The 19,477-nt window shown below is 40.7% G+C and overlaps 1 protein-coding gene across 5 annotated transcripts in view; it reads right to left on the bottom strand.

Annotated features, from left to right (window-relative positions):
- Positions 1 to 2,823: 2,823 nt before the first annotated feature.
- PPM1A (protein phosphatase, Mg2+/Mn2+ dependent 1A) overlaps positions 2,824 to 19,477 on the bottom strand; it is a 130,391-nt gene continuing 113,737 nt past the window's right edge. For all 5 annotated transcript variants that reach the window (XM_033952495.1, XM_033952494.1, XM_033952497.1 and 2 more), the window contains one exon: positions 2,824 to 4,761. In XM_033952495.1, coding sequence (XP_033808386.1) covers positions 4,732 to 4,761 — 30 coding nt within the window. In that variant the 3' untranslated portion in view covers positions 2,824 to 4,731. The remainder of the gene's footprint in view (positions 4,762 to 19,477) is intronic.

The raw sequence follows: 19,477 nt of genomic DNA, 5'->3' as shown, positions 1-19,477 counted from the left end.
GCTGTACTATAAAAGGATACAAAGAAATAAGGTATGAATTATTTTATCACATGCTAGACTTCTAACTGCAGCAAAATAATTCAGCATGCTTCAATCAGAAGTAGGTGAAAATAATTTTTTTCTGGTTCTCAAGTTTCGTGTTTAGGGAAGAAATGTAGAAGCACAAAAAAAGTGGCAATAGGGAAGCTTACGTCACAAAATTAAGGCCCTCTTCTACTAAGGTGTGCTAACCGATTTAGCACATACTAAATGCTAACGCGTGCATGTTAGTCTATGATAAAAATGAAGGAAAAGTTTCTATGGTAATTCTGGAGAAAGTAACTACATTTTTCTGCCTTCCACAGTACTGTAATCTTCTTTCTTTCTCAATCAGTTTGATCAAACTTGACCCTAACGTATTTCCTTTCACTGCTTTGCTGCTCTTAAAAAGGAATTATCAACACTCAGCAATTACTATTTTACTGTTGACAGCTAAGTTGGCTTTTCTTTCATTGAAAAAAGTGGTACATTTTAATTGATACGGTTTCCTAGTTGTAAAAGATTTACTACGGTGATTCCTGTACAAACCTAAGCACAGCACCAGAACTTCTGCAACATCATAACAAAACTACATTGGGATTTTCTAGAAAACTTTTAACGCTGATGTTTGTATAGTTTTCTTTATTAAAAACTATGCTTTAAAAGCACAGTAGCCTTTTTAAGAGAAAGTAAGCAAGCATATTAAGTGTCTAGTACCCACTTCTAAAATTAAATAAGTGCCATAATTAAAAAATGCTTTTATATTTAAATTACAAAAACTGATTACTTGAAAGCCCTGGATTATTGTTTAAATCTATGCTATTTTTTTAAGCAATCCAAATATCTCTGAAATTACTGTACCAATAAAACATTTAATCCAGCTACAGAGAAATAATATTCACGGCAATGAATAAACCTGTTAGATGCAATCAAGCTCCCCCCACACAGAACCAATCGTGTGATTTTGTAGCTCAGGAAATAAATGGGGGTTGTCCTATTTAAACATGATCCAAAAGAAAAACACTGAAACACATAATATCCATTTTTATTTTTTGTTACACAGGAATCTTATTTTAAGAGGGACAAAAGCACATAATTCAAAATATTCAGCAGCATTTTAAACCTAAATGTAAAATTTATAACATTTTCTTGCATTACCCCTGAGGTGTTAATGTGTTTAGCATTAAAAGAAAATTAAAAAAAACAAATGAACTGGTGGGAAAAAAAGTGCACAACAAAGGTGCAAAAGTGCCTTTTAAATATTTTTTAATGCTTTTCTTGTGCACAGTAGCAAACACCTATTTCTCTGTTTCGAGCATATGTTTATATTTAAAATATGACGCATGATTTTGACCAACTGCATAAGGAATGAAAGATTTGGGGGATAATTACTTAACAGGCACCTAAAGTTAGTTGCCTAACTTACCAACCCCCCTCCCTTTTTACAAAACCATAGCATGGTTTTTAGTGAAGGCCATGGTGGTAACAGCTCCGACGCTCATAGAATTCCTATGAGCGTCAGAGCTGTTACCGCCATGGCCGGTGCTAAAAACTGCACTACAGTTTTGTAAAAAAGGAGGGGGGATAGGTTAATTAGTAAATTTGCTTCAATAATGAGCTCTAACAAGCTCATAATTAAAATTTAAAAAAAAAAAAAAAATTTAATTGGGAGATAGGTATCTATCTTGTTAGGCGTGATTCTACAAAAGATAGGTGCTTATCGAATGACGCCTATCAGTGCTTAACACCAAAGTAGGCATGTTTAGAGGTAGAGAAAGACTTAGGCGCTCCTAGGTGCAATTCTCTAAAGGACTTAGGTGCCTATAATGGAAGCCTTTAAAACCCTGGCCTACATTACAGGCACCTAAGTTTTAAGTTAGGTGCCACTCAGCATGATTCTTTAATGGACACCCATCTGTTTTAGGTGCCCATTACAGAATCTGGCCCTTTATGTTTGTGTACTCAATTCCATGCTCTCTGGTCATAACTTAGGTGCTGAACATAAGGCATAAAAGAAAGGGCTGAAAGCAATAACTTTCTCAACATCAAACTTAGTTATAGCACAGGTAGCAAAAGCATATTTGCACATTTATTAAGTAGGCCTCACCAATTAAAGAAAGAAAGAAAGAAAGAAGAAATTTCAAACAGTATGTCATTATGACATAGCTTAATTGATTACATTCTGAATCATGGCTTTCAATTTCAGTTTTTCTTGGTGGTTTATTTATAGCTTAAATTATGTTAAAAACTTTTGTGGCTTAGAGAAGGCAGCTCTAACCTACAAGCACATACACATGCAAACAATAGATCTTGTTTGTGCTTTGTCAAAATTATGAACAAAAAATGTAACTACTCTCCACTGAAACAAGGACCTCAGTACCCCCACCGAGCTCCTACAAATGACAAAAGAAAAAGCCTCAGTTCAAGTTATAGATTTTTCCTATAGCTTTTTTCATTCTTTTTCATTTATTTTTTCTTGCAAAATTGACAAAAGTTTTTATGCCAGTGATGTTTGGTAGGTAGAGCTTAAGATACATTTGCTCACCTGTGACCTGAGACTTTTTCTTTCGTCATTTGTAGGAGCTCGGTGGGAGTACTAATAAGGTTCTTGCTTGAGTAGAGAGTAGTTGTATTTTTTGTTTGTATTATTCCTCCACTCCTCGTTTTTTGTATTTTTGTTAAAATTATGTTCACTTTTTGTAATACAGCATGTGATATTAACATGTGCATTTTATGAACCATCTGAATAGCCATAATTTATGACATGAAAATCTACACTCTACAACTAAATTAGACATTTAAGCATTTATTTTGTAGTTTAGGAAACTTTCTTAACCAAAAATGTACTAAAAATTTATAATTAAAAATAGTGCTTTTTTTTCAAGCTTGAACAGATCACAACCTAAATATACTGGCGTTATGTTTAAGCATCCAAACATATAAGAAGAATAAAGAAAAATGATTTGTTGGTACTATATATGTACTAAAACCTGAAACACTACAAGTTACCTTCCCAATGTTTTTAATATTCCTTACCTTACATTAGCTTTAAGGCTATATATACAAAATATGTATATTCTGAAGGGAAAAGACAAATAAAGCAGGATGAATTGCACTATGTTTTCCTATGAAAGCAGTTTTATACCTTTTTTTGTTTTGTTTTGTTTAGTCAGTCAGTATTAACCTACTTACATATCTATTCCATAGCAACTTTCCTATAGAATAGGTAAAACACAGCTTCTGCACACAGAACTCAGCTAAAGAAAGCCCTGAATGGTTAACTGTATACTACCACCACCAATATTCTCAGCCTAGAGACAAAAATACAAAGGTACATGATCAGTAGTCTTGTTACCCACAAAGCTGATCTGAAACCTTACTTTGTATGCTCAAATGGAGAAATTAAAATTAATTTTAGTTTTATTTCTAACTTTATCTACAATCTTAATTAAAGTCTAATTTTAATGACCAACAATTAAATAAAGTCAACATGCTATTTCAAATCACAAATACTGTTTAACCACTAGCTTTTCATTCTAAACAGGTGGATCAACTGAAAACACACATACCATAATAAAAAGTGTTAGATTGTCAGGCTTTAACATTTTCATTATACAATAGGCAAATCCAAGCCAATGCATGCCTTAATGAAAACCAGGCAGCTTGAAAACCCCATATGAATTCATACTGAAAGAGTAAAAACTATTTAAATAAAATCTATGTTGTCTAATTGGAAAAACTGGTCTATGCCTTGGGCAGAAAATGTAAGCCCACTTTAAAAATGGGCTCCCAATCTAATTTTTTTTTTTTTTTTAAAGTCTTTTCAAGAGGACATTTTCATTTATAATGGCACAAAACTTTAAAAGGAAGAGAAAGAGAATTACACATATATAATTAAATTTCACGTTTGTTAAATCAAGCTTTTTTGATACAATGGAAGTCAGGATAATGTACTTGATAGCAGCAGACCCAGTGTGTGAGGATTTAAAAATGCTGTAGTTTTCTACTGCTTTAGTACCAGTGAATTAATTTATGGGGCTGACAGACAGCTATGGGAATCAAGGCTCTCAGCCCCAAGACTGGTCATGAACACGCAGCATTGTTTTTACAGAAAAAAAACTGGAAAGTGACCTCAAAAGAAAGATCCACTGTGAGACATTTGTATCCTATGCTGTTCAGGTTTCACTCACTGCCAAGCAACTTTATTTTACAGTTGGAGCAAAATGCCTAGATGTTCAGCTTTATAAATAACATTATTTTAAAAATTCTTAACAATTTTTGCACAACTGTCTTGGGTACCCAGATGCTAGGGTTCTGCTATTTTTCAATTCAAAACCACCACATGAATGTAATGTGTTATATAGTTGTACTACACAAGTCAGACACTTCTTATAACTTTTATAGTGATTTAAAGCAGTTCATAATTAAATATGAGCATTTTGCACAGACAATTGCACTTTACAAAAACAAAATCATACAACAAATTGCTCGAATCTGATTTACAACATGAATTATGGTTTGAAAGTATGTTCACAGAAGTATCAATTTGACAAAAAAATAACTACAGCTCCAGGGCCAGTCTTCGTACTGCTGGAATTATTCTGATTTCATCACGCTCACCCACGTTGCATTCCCTTCTTTAAACAAGGTTGATGATGGACACCAAGAAGATTCACAGAAGTTTAGTCGCATGTTCAACTCCACTGAACAGATTTACCACATATCATCAGCTGACGCAGAATCCTTTTAGAAAACAAAGAAATTGTTTAAACCTTTCTACAAAGTTTCTAAAGCAATAGTTCTAATATCTGTTCTATCTTGATTTATGCATAAGATTTGCATGTGTTGCCTCAACTGTACGCATAGACACAGTGGATATCCTAAAACCCAGGCAGAGTGAAGGTCCTTCAGGACATAGCAGGAAGCTGCTGGTCTAGAAAATCCACACATTGATAAATTATTTTATTTAGTTAATTAAGATTAAACAATAACAAGGCTGGTTGGAATACCCTATGAAATAATACGAATTACTACGTATACTAGATTAGTTAAAATGTTATACTGTATACTTATTTCAATGTTTACCATATTATATCCTTAAAAATGAATATGAAAGAATCCCTTAGTGCTTTCACCTCTTTTCCTTTAAGCTGACTGCCAGAGTAATCTATGTACAGTGGTGCCTCGCATAACGGACGCCTCGCACAGCGAACGCTGCGCATAACGAACTTTTTGTCTTGCTCCCTATAACGAACTTCGTTTCACACAACGAAGTCGCCCGAGGGGCCCGGGGGGGGGGGGGCGGAACTACTCTCGCCGCTTCCTAATGTGAGCCGGGAACAGCAGCACCCTCCTGTCTGAATGCAGTGTTCCATCATCTCCCTCCACCTTACCTTAGATGCCGAGTTTTCCGGCTTTCTTTTTCGGCCAGCCACACACTTTCAAAGAGCAGCACATGCGCGCATGCTCTGTTGTTCAATCTTCTCCTCTGACGCAACCAGAAACCGGAAGTTGCAGGAGAGGAGAACATTGATCAACTTCAGCAGCTGCGCGTGCACAGCTTTTTGAAAGCGTGCGGCTGGGTGAAAAAGAAAGCTGGCAAACTCTGCATATAAGGTGAGGTGGAGGGAGGGAAATGTAGGGCTGCAGAACAAATTATTTTGTTTTACATGTATTCTTATGGGAAAACAGGGCTGCAGAACGAATTATTTTGTTTTACATGTATTCTTATGGGAAAACGTGTTTCACACAACGAACGTTTCACATAACAAACTTGCTCCTGGAACGGATTAAGTTCGTTGTGTGAGGCACCACTGTATTTGCCTACCAATATAGGTGTTTCTATTTTAAGAAATGTTTTGTTTTTCAGCTAATATTTTAACCCCATGACATAGCCCGAATACGAGGTGTGGTCATGCTGGGTTTCATTTTTAATAAATTATTTTTATTGAATGGACTTCTCAACATTGTAATACTTGTTCCTTTGCCTTTGGTTTTCTGTTACTCAAGCTCCTCTGTCTTGCCCAACAGGAAAGGGAACATTTTAACAATGAGTCATGAATTCTGCTACAATTTTTACATGGCAGTAATTTGTATGCTCAATAATTACCACATTTGTAGGTAATTTTTGCAGAAAGCCTGCGTTAAAGCTATGCGGTCACTTGCTCTAACACATGGTTTTCTCTATTGACCCTTCAGTGACTTAATCCTGGATCCTGCTCTTAAGCAATTAGATCTAATCTGATCTAATTTAATTTAGCATGGCATTTATATTCTGGTTTTTAACATCAGGTGGTAAAGTATGTCACAATGCATCAGTACAAATATATTATCATGCATGTCCCTTTAAAAAATCCATAAATATTTAAAAAATCCATAAATATTTAAAAAATTACAATCATAGTCACCTCCCTTTATTAACTGCATGTAGCATTCAAAGAGTGAGATTTTTTACAAAGGCCCACTGAAAGGGTTTAAAGGGATGAGCAGAAAGGGCTCAGAACACCAAAATGAGATCCCATGGGACACCACCAACATAACTGCCCACAAAAACACCAAATCCAACAGAGCTGCAATAGATGTCCCACCATCATTGCCTCTGAAGTGGGCAAGTACTGCCATCTGGACACTGAGCAAATTAAGGGCCTCTTTTACAAAGCCACGATAGTGGATGCCGCGTGGCAACAGCCCCGAAGCCCTTTAAATCTCTATGGGCTTTGAGGTCATTACTGCGCTGCAGCCGCTAGCGCGTCTTTCTAAAACAGGCCCTAAGTGTCAAGTTTGTATTATTTCTCGATATCCTGCAAATCAGTTATCAGTATACAATAAAATTAACACCATTTAACAAAAAATAGTAATAATAATAATTTTAAAAAATAACATACAATACAAAAAGGAACAGGGGAAGAACTGCAAATTGTGATAGAAAAGAAAGGGGGAGGAAAACAAATAAGGTAGGGGGAACAGTCCAGTTGCTCTTCATAGGTATCTCATATTACATTATTTTAAAGGTTCAATTGCCTACAACGACGCATCTCTGAATAGAAAAGTCTTCAGATCTTTCTTAAAAATATTAAGCAAGGTCTGGAGTCTCAGATCGCTGGGAAGCAGATTCCATAGCTCGGGGGCCTGAACTGAAAAAAATAGAATTACATGAATAGTCAAAAAATCTCTCTCTGAATGACAAGATGAATAGAATATCTATCCATCAGGATGAACTTCCCCCCTCCACTACCCAGAGCACTGGGTCCCAGACATCCACCAGGACTTGATGAAGGACAGAGATACAGAGGAGTTTTGGTGCCTTCAGCAGCCTGGCAATGACTGAAGGTGAAAACCTCCTCCTTATTTGTAAACCGCTGTGATGCCTAGCATAGGCATATCAAATAGTAATAAATAAATAAACTACCCTCTCTCTCAGGCATCACCTTTCACGGGCCTTGCCAAGAGCCATAAGGGAACCACAATTTCCATGAAAAGTGGCCTTTCAAAAAGAAGCCCCAGTTCTTTTGGAAAGAGAGGTAGAGGACAGTGAGGAACTGAATCATGACCACATACTAAGAACAGTGAGACTAATATGACAAGATTAGAATAATCAAAAACAGGTGCCTTGAAATCTTGAGTATTAACCAATATATCAGAGGCCATGGGAAAAGATGCACAAGGCCTGAAGCTCAGGCCATAACTGCACCAGGGCAACCCAAACTCCTCTGGCTGAAGATCCAAGGACATATAGAATTCTTGTTAGTTGCCATCAGGATGAACACTGGAACCCCCCAACACTCCAACATCATGCAGGCAGCTGCCAAACTGAGCTCCTATACTCCTGGATATGGCATTTGCCAGCTGAGACAGTCTGTCTATATACTGTCCACCTTGGCTACCTGGGTCACAGAGTGCCAGCAGGCACAATTCTGCCATGAACACAATCGTTTAAATTCAGAGTGCATTCGTGGTAGCTCCATGTTGCATATGCCACAGCCATAACGTTGTCAGATAACATATGTACTGACTGATCCTGAACTAGAGGAAGGAATTTAAACAAGGCCAGGTGAATGGCTCTCAACTCCAGGTGATTTATGGACTACATGGCCTCCTAGGCTGACCAGCACTCCTGAGCCACCCTGTCCAAACAGTGAACTCTCTGGCCTTTGAGACTTGCAACTCTGGTGACCACTATCCAATCCAGCAGGTTCAAAGAACTCCCAAGACATGGTATGGGATTGGCTACCATTCCAGGCTGACTCCAGATTAATGCCCAAACAAGAAAGTCTCCCAAGCCCCAAGTTGGTAACTGAGATGAGAGGGAGAGACCACCTGTAGAAAGGGGAAAGTTGATACCACTCCAACTAAAGTCAAAGATAAAGTGTATATGTGATAAAGATAAAGTGTGTATGCGTCTGTTCCGGTTCAAGCGCCATTTTCCACTACTGCCAAATTGCTGTAGCCCGATGATTCTGAGGCTTCTGCTTAGCGTCAGCCGTTCCTGAAGAAGGGGGTGTTCACCCCCGAAACGGAGTCCCGTAGGACGCTTGGTTACTTGCTGGCTGCATTTCTTAGAGAAGCTAAGTACCTTCCTTTGGCTTTATATGGTTGAAATTGGACACTTGAACTTTCTTGTTCGGCCCCCCTGGATCAGGGGCAGAGACTACCTGTAGCGAGTGTGTTTTGATTTTGTTTGCACTCTTCAGCACTTTTGTGTTATTTATCACTAAAACTCACAGAGAGCCCGGGGATGTTTCACAGTTGACACCTTTTTGGGTGTAAGCCAGTGGCAGCCGTTACCTCTGGGGGTCCCGGAGGAAGGCTGTGTGACTGAGGGCTCTCTAAAAAATTCACATATACACTTTATCTTTGACTTTAGTTGGAGTGGTATCAACTTTCCCCTTTCTACAGGTGGTCTCTCCCTCTCATCTCAGTTACCAACTTGGGGCTTGGGAGACTTTCTTGTTTGAACTTTATTTCATCTCCCATTTTTCGGGTTTGTTAGTATTCTCCAGATTAATGCCAGCAGAGGGAGAAGAATCTCAAACTGATGAGACTGCAAAGGACCAACAAAGATAGCAGAGATCACATGTAGGTTCTTGGCACAGAATAACCTCCAGTACCGCTGCCATGAAACTAAGCAATTGCAAGTAAATTTATTTATTTAAGCATTTATATACCACTTATAGTCTAAGTGGTTTACATTCAGGTACTCAAGCCCTTTGAGTTGGGAGCACACAATAAATCTGGAGTTGGGACTGAAACATGCTCATGAGTTTGTGGAAGGAAGACCAACCCCAAATGAGTAGCAAATCGTATCCCTAGATAGAAGACCTAAACTGATTCTAAGTGACTCTTAGTAAAGATTAACACCCAGCTTAGCCTCTGCAAAGGAGATCACCTGAGCCACTGTCTTTGAGTCTCCTGCTCCAAACTGGCCCAAATCAGCCAATCACTAAGGCTGGGATACACTCTATTTGCTTCCTTGCAAAGGAATGCTGCAACATCGACCATTAACTTGGTGAAGATTCAAGGAGCCATAGTGAGGTCAAATAGAAGTACTCAGAACTAGGGCTGCACATTAAGCACAATTAACACATTAATAAATTTGATTAATATTTAATCCTGTCATGCCCACCTTCTGCTTTTCTCCTGGTCCTTCCCTCTGCTGTGTATGGTTGGGTACTCTCCCTCCTCTCCTGGATCTGCTCACAGCTCTCTCTCAGGTTTCCCCCCCTGGTGTACCTTTTGAAACACAAGCAAGTCTTCATCCCTGCAGCACAGTGGCGGTACTCAAAGACTGTCCGTGGCCTCCATTGGGCCTTTCCCTGTGACCCGTTCTGCTCCTTCTGACATAATTTTCTGTTTTCAGAAAGGCAAGATGTGTCAGACGGAAAGGTATGGTGTAGGCAGCAGGCAATCTTTCAGGATGGCTGCCTTTGGTGTTGCAGTGCCAAAGACTTACTTGTATTTCAAAGGGTTTGAGTATATAGGGTAGGGGTGGACACTTGAGAGACAGCCATGAGCAGGTCCAGGAAGGGAAGGAATGAGAGAGAAATGCTGGACACTGCATGGGGGAAAAAAGGCGAGATACTAAACAGAGGTAGAGAGGGAAAGATGTTGAGCTCAGAGGGAAGGGAGAGAGAATTGGAACTGGGTGAATGATATTGGGCCTGTAATTAGTAGCATAGACACGGGGATGACTTGGAGACCTGGGTCTCCCACATTGGGTTCAGACTAGAGAGTTGCGCGGGGACAGAAATCCCACCTGTCCCCGCCAAAGTCCCACCCTATCCCACCCATCCCCTGAGGAATCCCACCCGTCCCCGTGAGGAATCCCCTCCGTCCCCACCCGTCCCCCCGCGAGGAATCCCTTCCATCCCCGCCCGTCCCTATAAACTTCAGAAATAGTTATTTCATTTAATTATGCTACTGAATTAAAGGCTCTGGTAGAAACCCATTTACAAATAAGCAAAAAGAATATTAATTTGGAAATATTAATTGGGAAGAATACATACTTTGTAAACGGGTTTCTACCAGAGCCTCTAATGTTTATAAATTTTTATCAACACAACTAATATACTACTTTATCCTTAAGCAAAAAAAAAAAAAAAGAAATAGAATACTTTTCCTACCTTTGTTGCCTGGTTTCTGCTTTCCTCATGTTCTCATTCAATTCCTTCCATCCACTATCTCTCTTCTCTCTGCATCTTCCATTTGCTCTGTTACTGTGCCTCTCCTTTCTTCCCCCTTCCAAACTGGTCTGGCACCCATCTTCTTCCCTCCGCTTCCCCCATAGTCTGGCATCTCTGTTTTCTTCCCTGCCAGCGTCTTCTCCCCACTCTCTCTTCCTCATTTCCTTTCAGCGTCCTTCTACCCCCATCTTCCCCATGTCCTGTCAGCGTCCTTCTCCCCCCTCTGTCTTCCACATGTGCTTTCAGTGTCCTTCTCCCCCCTCTGTCTTCCCCATGTCCTTTCAGCATCCTTCTCCCCCTCTGTCTTCCCCATGTCCTTTCAGCGTCCTTCTCCCCCCGTCTTCCCAATGTCCTTTCAGCGTCCTTCTCCCCCTCTGTCTTCCCCATGTCCTTTCAGCGTCCTTCTCCCCCCCGTCTTCCCCATGTCCTTTCAGCGTCCTTCTCCCCTCTGTCTTCCCCATGTCCTTTCAGCGTCCTTCTCCCCCCGTCTTCCCCATGTCCTTTCAGCATCCTTCTCTCCCTCTGTCTTCCCCATGTCCTTTCAGCGTCCTTCTTCCCCTGTCTTCCCCATGTCCTTTCAGCATCCTTCTCCCCCACCCGTCTTCCCCATGTGCTTTCAGCGTCCTTCTCCACCCCTTTGTCTTCCCCATGTCCTTTCAGCGTCCTTCTCCCCCCCCCCCCCCGTTTTCCCCATGTCCTTTCAGCGTCCTTCTCCACCCTCAGTTTTACCCATTTCCCTTAAGCGTCTTTTCCTCTCCACTCCACCTTTCCTCCCTTTCTCTCTCCCTGCCCCTTACCTTCGTGGCGCTTCCCCGCCCGACTGTCAACTGAACAGGCCCGGTCCGACAAACCTACCTGCCCTGTAGCCGCGAATCTAAATTACCTTCTTACAGCAGCTGGAGTATTGAAGCTGCTGTAAGAAGGTAATTTAGATTCGCGGCTACAGGGCAGGGAGGTTTGTCGGACCAGGCCTGTTGTCAGTCGGTCGGAGGAAGTGCCACAAAGGTAAGGGGACCTGGCCGGCTGTGCACCCCCCTAAGGCTGCACCCGTGACAGACCGCCCTCCCCGCCCACCCCCTTGGTACGCCACTGAGCATGCTTGGAGAACGCTGACTGGAGGCACCCCACTGACTTCCTCACTCCTAAGGCAGTACAAAGGAGAAAGAGGTAGCTTTGGCAGTGGATTTCTTCGATGCAGGGCTTTGGCAACCCCACCAACAAAGGTATACTACTTAATGTATGAGTGTGGGGGAGAGGGAAGAAATGCATAAATATAACAACATATGAATTCATAGTTTCATAATTTATCATTGCATTCGAAGCGTTGTACAATAAAATGCTATAAATATAGATGGGGCAACAGACAAGATAATAGACAAAATTTTTATACAGCAGACAGACTTGATTGGGAAAAGGCATTGTAGACAAGAGGAAAAAAGGGAGAACTACAATTTATAAGTAAAGAAAACGCAAAAGGATAAAAACAATGGGATATGAAAAGGTAGGAATTGGTTTCAGGAATAAAAGAAAGGATAACTCAATTGTAATAATAATAATAATAATTTATTTCTTGTATACCGCTATACCAAAAGTTCGAAGCGGTTCACAACAAAGGATACATACAGCCAATATTTAAAATACAGAGTAATCAATTGGTATCTAATACAGAATAAGCCTTTTCTATTTCAGTTCCTTTCAAAACCACATTGTCCCGTATTTAAAATTATCACACATTCTCTTGCTGTATTGCAAATTGTTACCAGTATGGTACAGAATCTCTTACCTGTACTGATAAAATTACTTTTTTCTCTATTAACCCCACTTTCCAAACAAACAGTCTTTGACCCCACTGGGGGAGACAAAAAGCCTCATATTTATCTAGTAATAGCCCTACTGCCGATAAGGGAATATCCAAGTGCAATATGCTGGAAACATACTTGACAAATAGACTCCAAAACCATTTAATTTGGGGGCAGGTCCAAAAAGCATGAATAAAGGAGTGAGTCCCCAAACTGCATTTCTGACAAAGGGAGGACTTGCTATAACTTGACTTATACAACTGATCTCGGGAGAAATATGCCCTATGCAAAACTCAAAATTGACATTCCCTAAGATCTGCACTTACGGAAATCTCCGGTATACGTCTAATCAATTTAGGAAGATCCAGTGAAGTCTCCAAAATACCCACCTCCAACCAGAACACAAATTATCATGATCTATCAAAGCAACTAAACGAAGGGATTTATGCAAACCCGATACACTAAACCATCCTCTGAAAATGGTTACACAAAATCCCAAAGTTGAGACTCAATGGGGAACAACAAATCTGTCCTAACCAAGGAACTAACATAATGTTGTAATTGTTTGTAAGCAAGAAAATCTTACAGGCACAAGTGGTAAGTCTGATGAAAAGAGTTCCAAGAAATCAATGTCCCATCATCTTGAAGAACATGAGACAACAGCTGCACACCAGCAAATGACAATCTACGAAAAGTGCCTGGCAAAACCTGTAAGTTCCCCACAATGGGCAAGATGCAAGTCGAGCGACTATTACCATGCCACAACCATAATAAATCACCCCATGCCCTCCGAAGAGACTGCAAGAGTAGACTAGATTTTGCATGGGAAGGTATGATAAGAACGTAACCAACAAGAGAGACAAAATATTCCATGGGGCCCAAAGAGCCACTTCCACAGCCTTGGGAGTGAAATCTTGGTGATCTGAAAACCACTCTCCCAAAGAACGCATGGCACAAGCCAAATTTTAAAGTTTAAAATCAGGGAGACCCAATCCACCTCTGGACCAATTCCCCAGCAAATATTTAAAAGCCAACCGAAGCTATTTTTGTTTCAACAAAATCTTGAAAACAAGGAATATAACCGCCGAAGATCCCGACTCGTTATCCACAGTGGTAAAAACTTGCAAAGTATAAAGCCATTTAGGAAATATTATAATGGCGATCAGATGAACACAGCTCTAGCGAAATAGGAAAAGGGGTCCAGTGAGATAAACATTACTCTGTATACACAAACAATACAGCAATATTCCTCTCATATAAGTTAGAAACGGAAGCAGTAAGCCGGATACCCATATAACGAATCGAGCCTGTGGGAAATCACCTTCCCACTCCAATTGCACTTGAGGAGTAGTGGCCAATGCCAAGGATTTATCCAAGTTCAAACGAAACCCAGAAAAGTCACCATATTCTCGAAATTTGTCCATAAGACAGCTAAGAGTCCCCAGTTCACTTAAATGAACTAATAAGTCATCTGCAAATGCAGCGATTTTAAATTCACAATCCCCTATCGGAATACTCTTAATTCCCGGAGTGGCCAGAACATCCCTGATCAAGGGTCCAGCGTTAACACAAATAAAAGAAGGGACAAGAGCCAGCCCTGTTGAGTGCCCCTCTTAATACATAGTAACATAGTAGATGACGGCAGATAAAGACCCGAATGGTCCATCCAGTCTGCCCAACCTGATTCAATTTAAATTTTTTTTTTTTTTCTTCTTAGCTATTTCTGGGCGAGAATCCAAAGCTTTACCTGGTATTGTGCTTGGGTTCCAACTGCCAAAATCACTGTTAAGACTTACTCCAGCCCATCTACACCCTCCCAGCCATTGAAGCCCTCCCCTGCCCATCCTCCTCCAAACGGCCATGCACAGACACAGACCGTACAAGTCTGCCCAGTAACTGGCCTAGTTCAATCTTTAATATTATTTTCTGATTCTAAATCTTCTGTGTTCATCCCACGCTTCTTTGAACTCAGTCACAGTTTTACTCTCCACCACCTCTCTCGGGAGCGCATTCCAGGCATCCACCACCCTCTCCGTAAAGTAGAATTTCCTAACATTGCCCCTAAATCTACCACCCCTCAACCTCAAATTATGTCCTCTGGTTTTACCATTTTCCTTTCTCTGGAAAAGATTTTGTTCTACGTTAATACCCTTTAAGTATTTGAACGTCTGAATCATATCTCCCCTTTCTCTCCTTTCCTCTAGGGTATACATATTCAGGGCTTCCAGTCTCTCCTCATACGTCTTCTGGCGCAAGCCTCCTATCATTTTCGTCGCCCTCCTCTGGACCGCCTCAAGTCTTCTTACGTCTTTCGCCAGATACGGTCTCCAAAACTGAACACAATACTCCAAGTGGGGCCTCACCAATGACCTGTACAGGGGCATCAACACCTTCTTCCTTCTACTGACTACGCCTCTCTTTATACAGCCCAGAATCCTTCTGGCAGCAGCCACTGCCTTGTCACACTGTTTTTTTGCCTTTAGATCTTTGGACACTATCACCCCAAGGTCCCTCTCCCCGTCCGTGCATATCAGCTTCTCTCCTCCCAGCATATACGGTTCCTTCCTATTATTAATCCCCAAATGCATTACTCTGCATTTCTTTGCATTGAATTTTAGTTGCCAGGCATTAGACCATTCCTCTAACTTTTGCCTATCCTTTTTCATATTTTCCACTCCCTCTTCGGTCATCTTGGTATCATCTGCAAAAAGGAACACTTTTCCTTCTAACCCTTCAGCAATGTCACTTACATACATATTGAACAGGATTGGCCCCAGCACCGAACCCCGAGGGACTCCACTAGTCACCTTTCCTTCCTTCGAGCGACTTCCATTAACCACCACCCTCTGGCGTCTGTCCGACAGCCAGTTTCTGACCCAGTTCACCACTTTGGGTCCTAACTTCAGCCCTTCAAGTTTGTTCAACAGCCTCCTATGAGGAACTGTATCAAAGGCTTTGCTGAAATCCAAGTAAATTACATCTAGCATATGTCCTCGATCCAGCTCTCTGGTCACCCAATCAAAAAATTCAATCAGGTTCGTTTGGCACGATTTACCTTTTGTAAAGCCATGTTGCCTCGGATCCTGTAACCCATTAGATTCAAGGAAATACACTATCCTTTCTTTCAGCAACACTTCCATTATTTTTCCAACAACTGAAGTGAGGCTCACCGGCCTGTAGTTTCCTGCTTCATCCCTGTGACCACTTTTATGAATAGGGACCATATCTGCTCTCCTCCAATCCCCAGGAATCACTCCCGTCTCCAGAGATTTGTTGAACAAGTCTTTAATAGGACTCGCCAGAACCTCTCTGAGCTCCCATTAGTATCCTGGGATGGATCCCGTCTGGTCCCATCGCTTTGTCCACCTTCAGTTTTTCAAGTTGCTCATAAACACCCTCCTCCGTGAACAGCGCAGAATCTACTCCATTTTCTCGTGTAACTTTGCCAGACAATCTCGGTCCTTCTCCAGGATTTTCTTCTGTGAACACAGAACAGAAGTATTTGTTTAGCACATTTGCTTTCTCCTCATCACTCTCCACATATTTGTTCCCAGCATCTTTTAGCCTAGCAATTCCATTTTTTATCTTCCTCCTTTCACTAATATATCTGAAAAAATTTTTATCTCCCTTTTTTACATTTTTAGCCATTTGTTCTTCCGCCTGTGCCTTCGCCAAACGTATCTCTCTCTTGGCTTCTTTCAGTTTCACCCTGTAGTCCTTTCTGCTCTCCTCTTCTTGGGTTTTTTTATATTTCATGAACGCCAACTCTTTCGCCTTTATTTTCTCAGCCACTAGGTTGGAGAACCATATCGGCTTCCTTTTTCTCTTGTTTTTATTGATTTTCTTCACATAAAGTTCCATAGCCATTTTTATCGCTCCTTTCAGCTTAGACCACTGTCTTTCCACTTCTCTTATGTCCTCCCATCCTAACAGCTCTTTCTTCAGGTACTTTCCCATTGCATTAAAGTCCGTACGTTTGAAATCTAGGACTTTAAGTATCGTGCGGCCGCTCTCCACTTTAGCCGTTATATCAAACCAAACCGTTTGATGATCGCTACTACACAGGTGAGCACCCACTCGAACATTAGATATACTCTCTCCATTTGTGAGGACCAGATCCAATATCGCTTTTTCCCTTGTGGGTTCCGTCACCATTTGTCTGAGCAGAGCTTCTTGAAAGACATCCACAATCTCCCTATTTCTTTCCGATTCCGCAGATGGAACATTCCAGTCCGCATCCGGCAGGTTGAAATCTCCCAACAGCAGAACCTCTTCTTTCCTTCCAAACTTTTGGATATCCACAATCAGATCCTTATCAATTTGCTGCGATTGAGTCGGAGGTCTGTAGACTACACCCACGTAGATAGAAGTTCCATCTTCTCTTTTCAGAGCAATCCATATCGCTTCTTCCTCTCCCCAGGTCCCTTGCATTTCGGTCGCTTGGATATTGATCTTTACATAGAGAGCTACTCCTCCACCTTTATGACCATCTCTGTCCTTCCTAAAAAGATTATATCCCGGTATGTTTGCATCCCATCCATGTGATTCACTGAACCCTGTCTCTTTGATAGCAACAATATCTAGATCTGCCTCTAATATCAGGGCTTGCAGATCATGAACTTTTTTGCTTAGACTGCGAGCATTTGTGGTCATCGCTTTCCAGCTATTTTTCAGCGATAATCTCCTTTTTCGTATGGATTTTTGTGTCGTTTCACTTTCCGTTGCAATACTAAGAAATGAGTTGCTGATATTGCTTATGTTGCAGCCTTTACTACTATCACATCTTTTCTTTTGCCGGGGGTGGTCTCTATAATTGTCCTTCATACATACACCACCCCCACCTTCTAGTTTAAATGCCTAGAAAAATATTGTCTAAATTTCTCTGCAAGGTTTCTTTTTCCTGCTGTAGTAATATGTAGCCCATCAGTGCAATATAGCTTCTTGTCCTTCCATGTATTTCCCCATCCTCCTATGTACCTGAAGCCTTCTTGATGACACCAGGCTCTGAGCCATCTATTAAAGTCTTCTGTGTTTTTCACTCTTTGCTCTCCTTTTCCATATGCAGGCAGTATTTCAGAAAAAGCTAAAGTCTTTACAAAAGGTTTCACGCCCTCACCAAGCTCCCGAAAAGCTTTCTGTGCTGCAAGTGTGGAGTTGTTGGCCAGGTCATTTGTTCCCAGATGGATAACAACATCAGTGTTAAAATCCTTAGTTTCTTCCTTAATTATAGTCAGTATTTGCCTGGAACTCCTGGTAGCTGAGGATCCTGGAAGACATTTCACTATTTTGGTCTCCTCGCCCTGTGTTCCAAAGTTAATGCCTCTGATGATGGAATCCCCCAACAGTAATAGTTTTCTGTTTTTGGCTTTTTTATTTGTACTTAGGATGCTCTTGTTCTCTTGAGTTTCCTTCATTGGTTCAAGTCCCACCTCCCTTCTGTTTTCCTGAGTATCGCAGTGCACTAGTGGAGCGAAGGAATTCTGTAGAGGTAATATTAGTGAAGGTGGATGTTTCTGTGTTATATGTCGCAATCTTCCTGAGCCTACTGTGACCCATTTATTCCTGGGCTGTTTTATTCTTTGAGGTAGAGGTGGTAAGTTGGTATGATTTTGTGGAGTGATAGAAGCTGCTTTAATTGTATTCAATTCCTGTTTAAGTTTGCAGAGCTCCTCCTTAATACTGGCAAGTTGAAGACAGATGGGGCAAGCCTTAAGCCTCCAAATAGTATGTCTTGGAATTAAAGCACCACAGTGATTGCATAGAATAAAGGTCATCTTGATTGGTTGTGAAGTGACTTGATTGGTTGTGAAGTGTCCAGAAATATAGGCTCTATACTACCTAAAACACAGTATTTTAAACAAAAATGCAGGTTCTATCAGTGCTACCCTAAAACACAGGATTTCTAACAGGATTTTCCCTACTTTAGTCACCCTGAGCCACAAGTACCAGAAATATAGGCTCTATACCACCTAAAACACAGTATTTTAAACAAAAATGCAGGTTCTATCAGTGCTACCCTAAAACACAGGATTTATAACAGGATTTTCCCTACTTTAGTCACCCTGAGCCACAGGCACCAGAAATGTAGGCTCTATACCACCTAAAACACAGTATTTTAAACAAAAATGCAGGAAGAGGAAATAAGATTTAACAGAAGAAAGAGAAGGATTTATTTTTTTGTGCTTTTTTATATTTTTTTTTAGTAAGAAACAGGGAGGAGAAGAGAAATTAAGCATATATAATGCTGAAAACCAGTGAAAAGAGCAGAATATGAAATGCTGAGTAACTTAGCTTTTAGAAGTTCACAGGGCAGCCTTGTTTCAGCAATGTCCCAAAGAAAATGCAATTAACCTTAGAAGTAAAACAGAGCCCCTCCCTTCTCCACCTAATCAGACACAATGGCTAAAAACTAGTGAGTCAGAAATATAGGCTTTATACCACCTAAAACACAGTATTTTAAACAAAAATGCAGGTTCTATCAGTGCTACCCTAAAACACAGGATTTATAACAGGATTTTCCCTACTTTAGTCACCCTGAGCCACAGGCACCAGAAATATAGGCTCTATACCACCTAAAACACAGTATTTTAAACAAAAATGCAGGAAGAGGAAATAAGATTTAACAGAGGAAAGAGAAGGATTTATTTTTTTGTGCTTTTTTATATTAATGAGAGTTCAAAGTTGTTAAAACGCATACAGACTGTGAAAAATTGCAGGCAGACCATAGGAAATTAGAAGACTTGGCGTCCAAGTGGCCGATGAAATTTAATGTGGACAAATGCAAAGTGATGCACATTGGGAAGAATAACCTAAATCACAGTTACCAGATGCTAGGGTACACCTTGGGGGTTTTGCACCAATGTGCGGCAGAGGCCAAAAAAGCAAACAAGGTGCTATGAATTATTAGAAAAGGGATGGTTAAGCCCGTGGAGCCATGGAGCTGTGAAGATGTGAGTCTCATTGGCTCTGGAGGACCCCGTA

The sequence above is a fragment of the Geotrypetes seraphini genome, chromosome 7 (assembly GCF_902459505.1).
Source record: "Geotrypetes seraphini chromosome 7, aGeoSer1.1, whole genome shotgun sequence".
In the NCBI taxonomy this organism is placed as follows: Eukaryota; Metazoa; Chordata; class Amphibia; order Gymnophiona; family Dermophiidae; genus Geotrypetes; species Geotrypetes seraphini.
The sequence above is the reverse complement of the archived record's forward strand: the minus strand, read 5'-3'. Positions and strand labels throughout refer to the sequence as shown.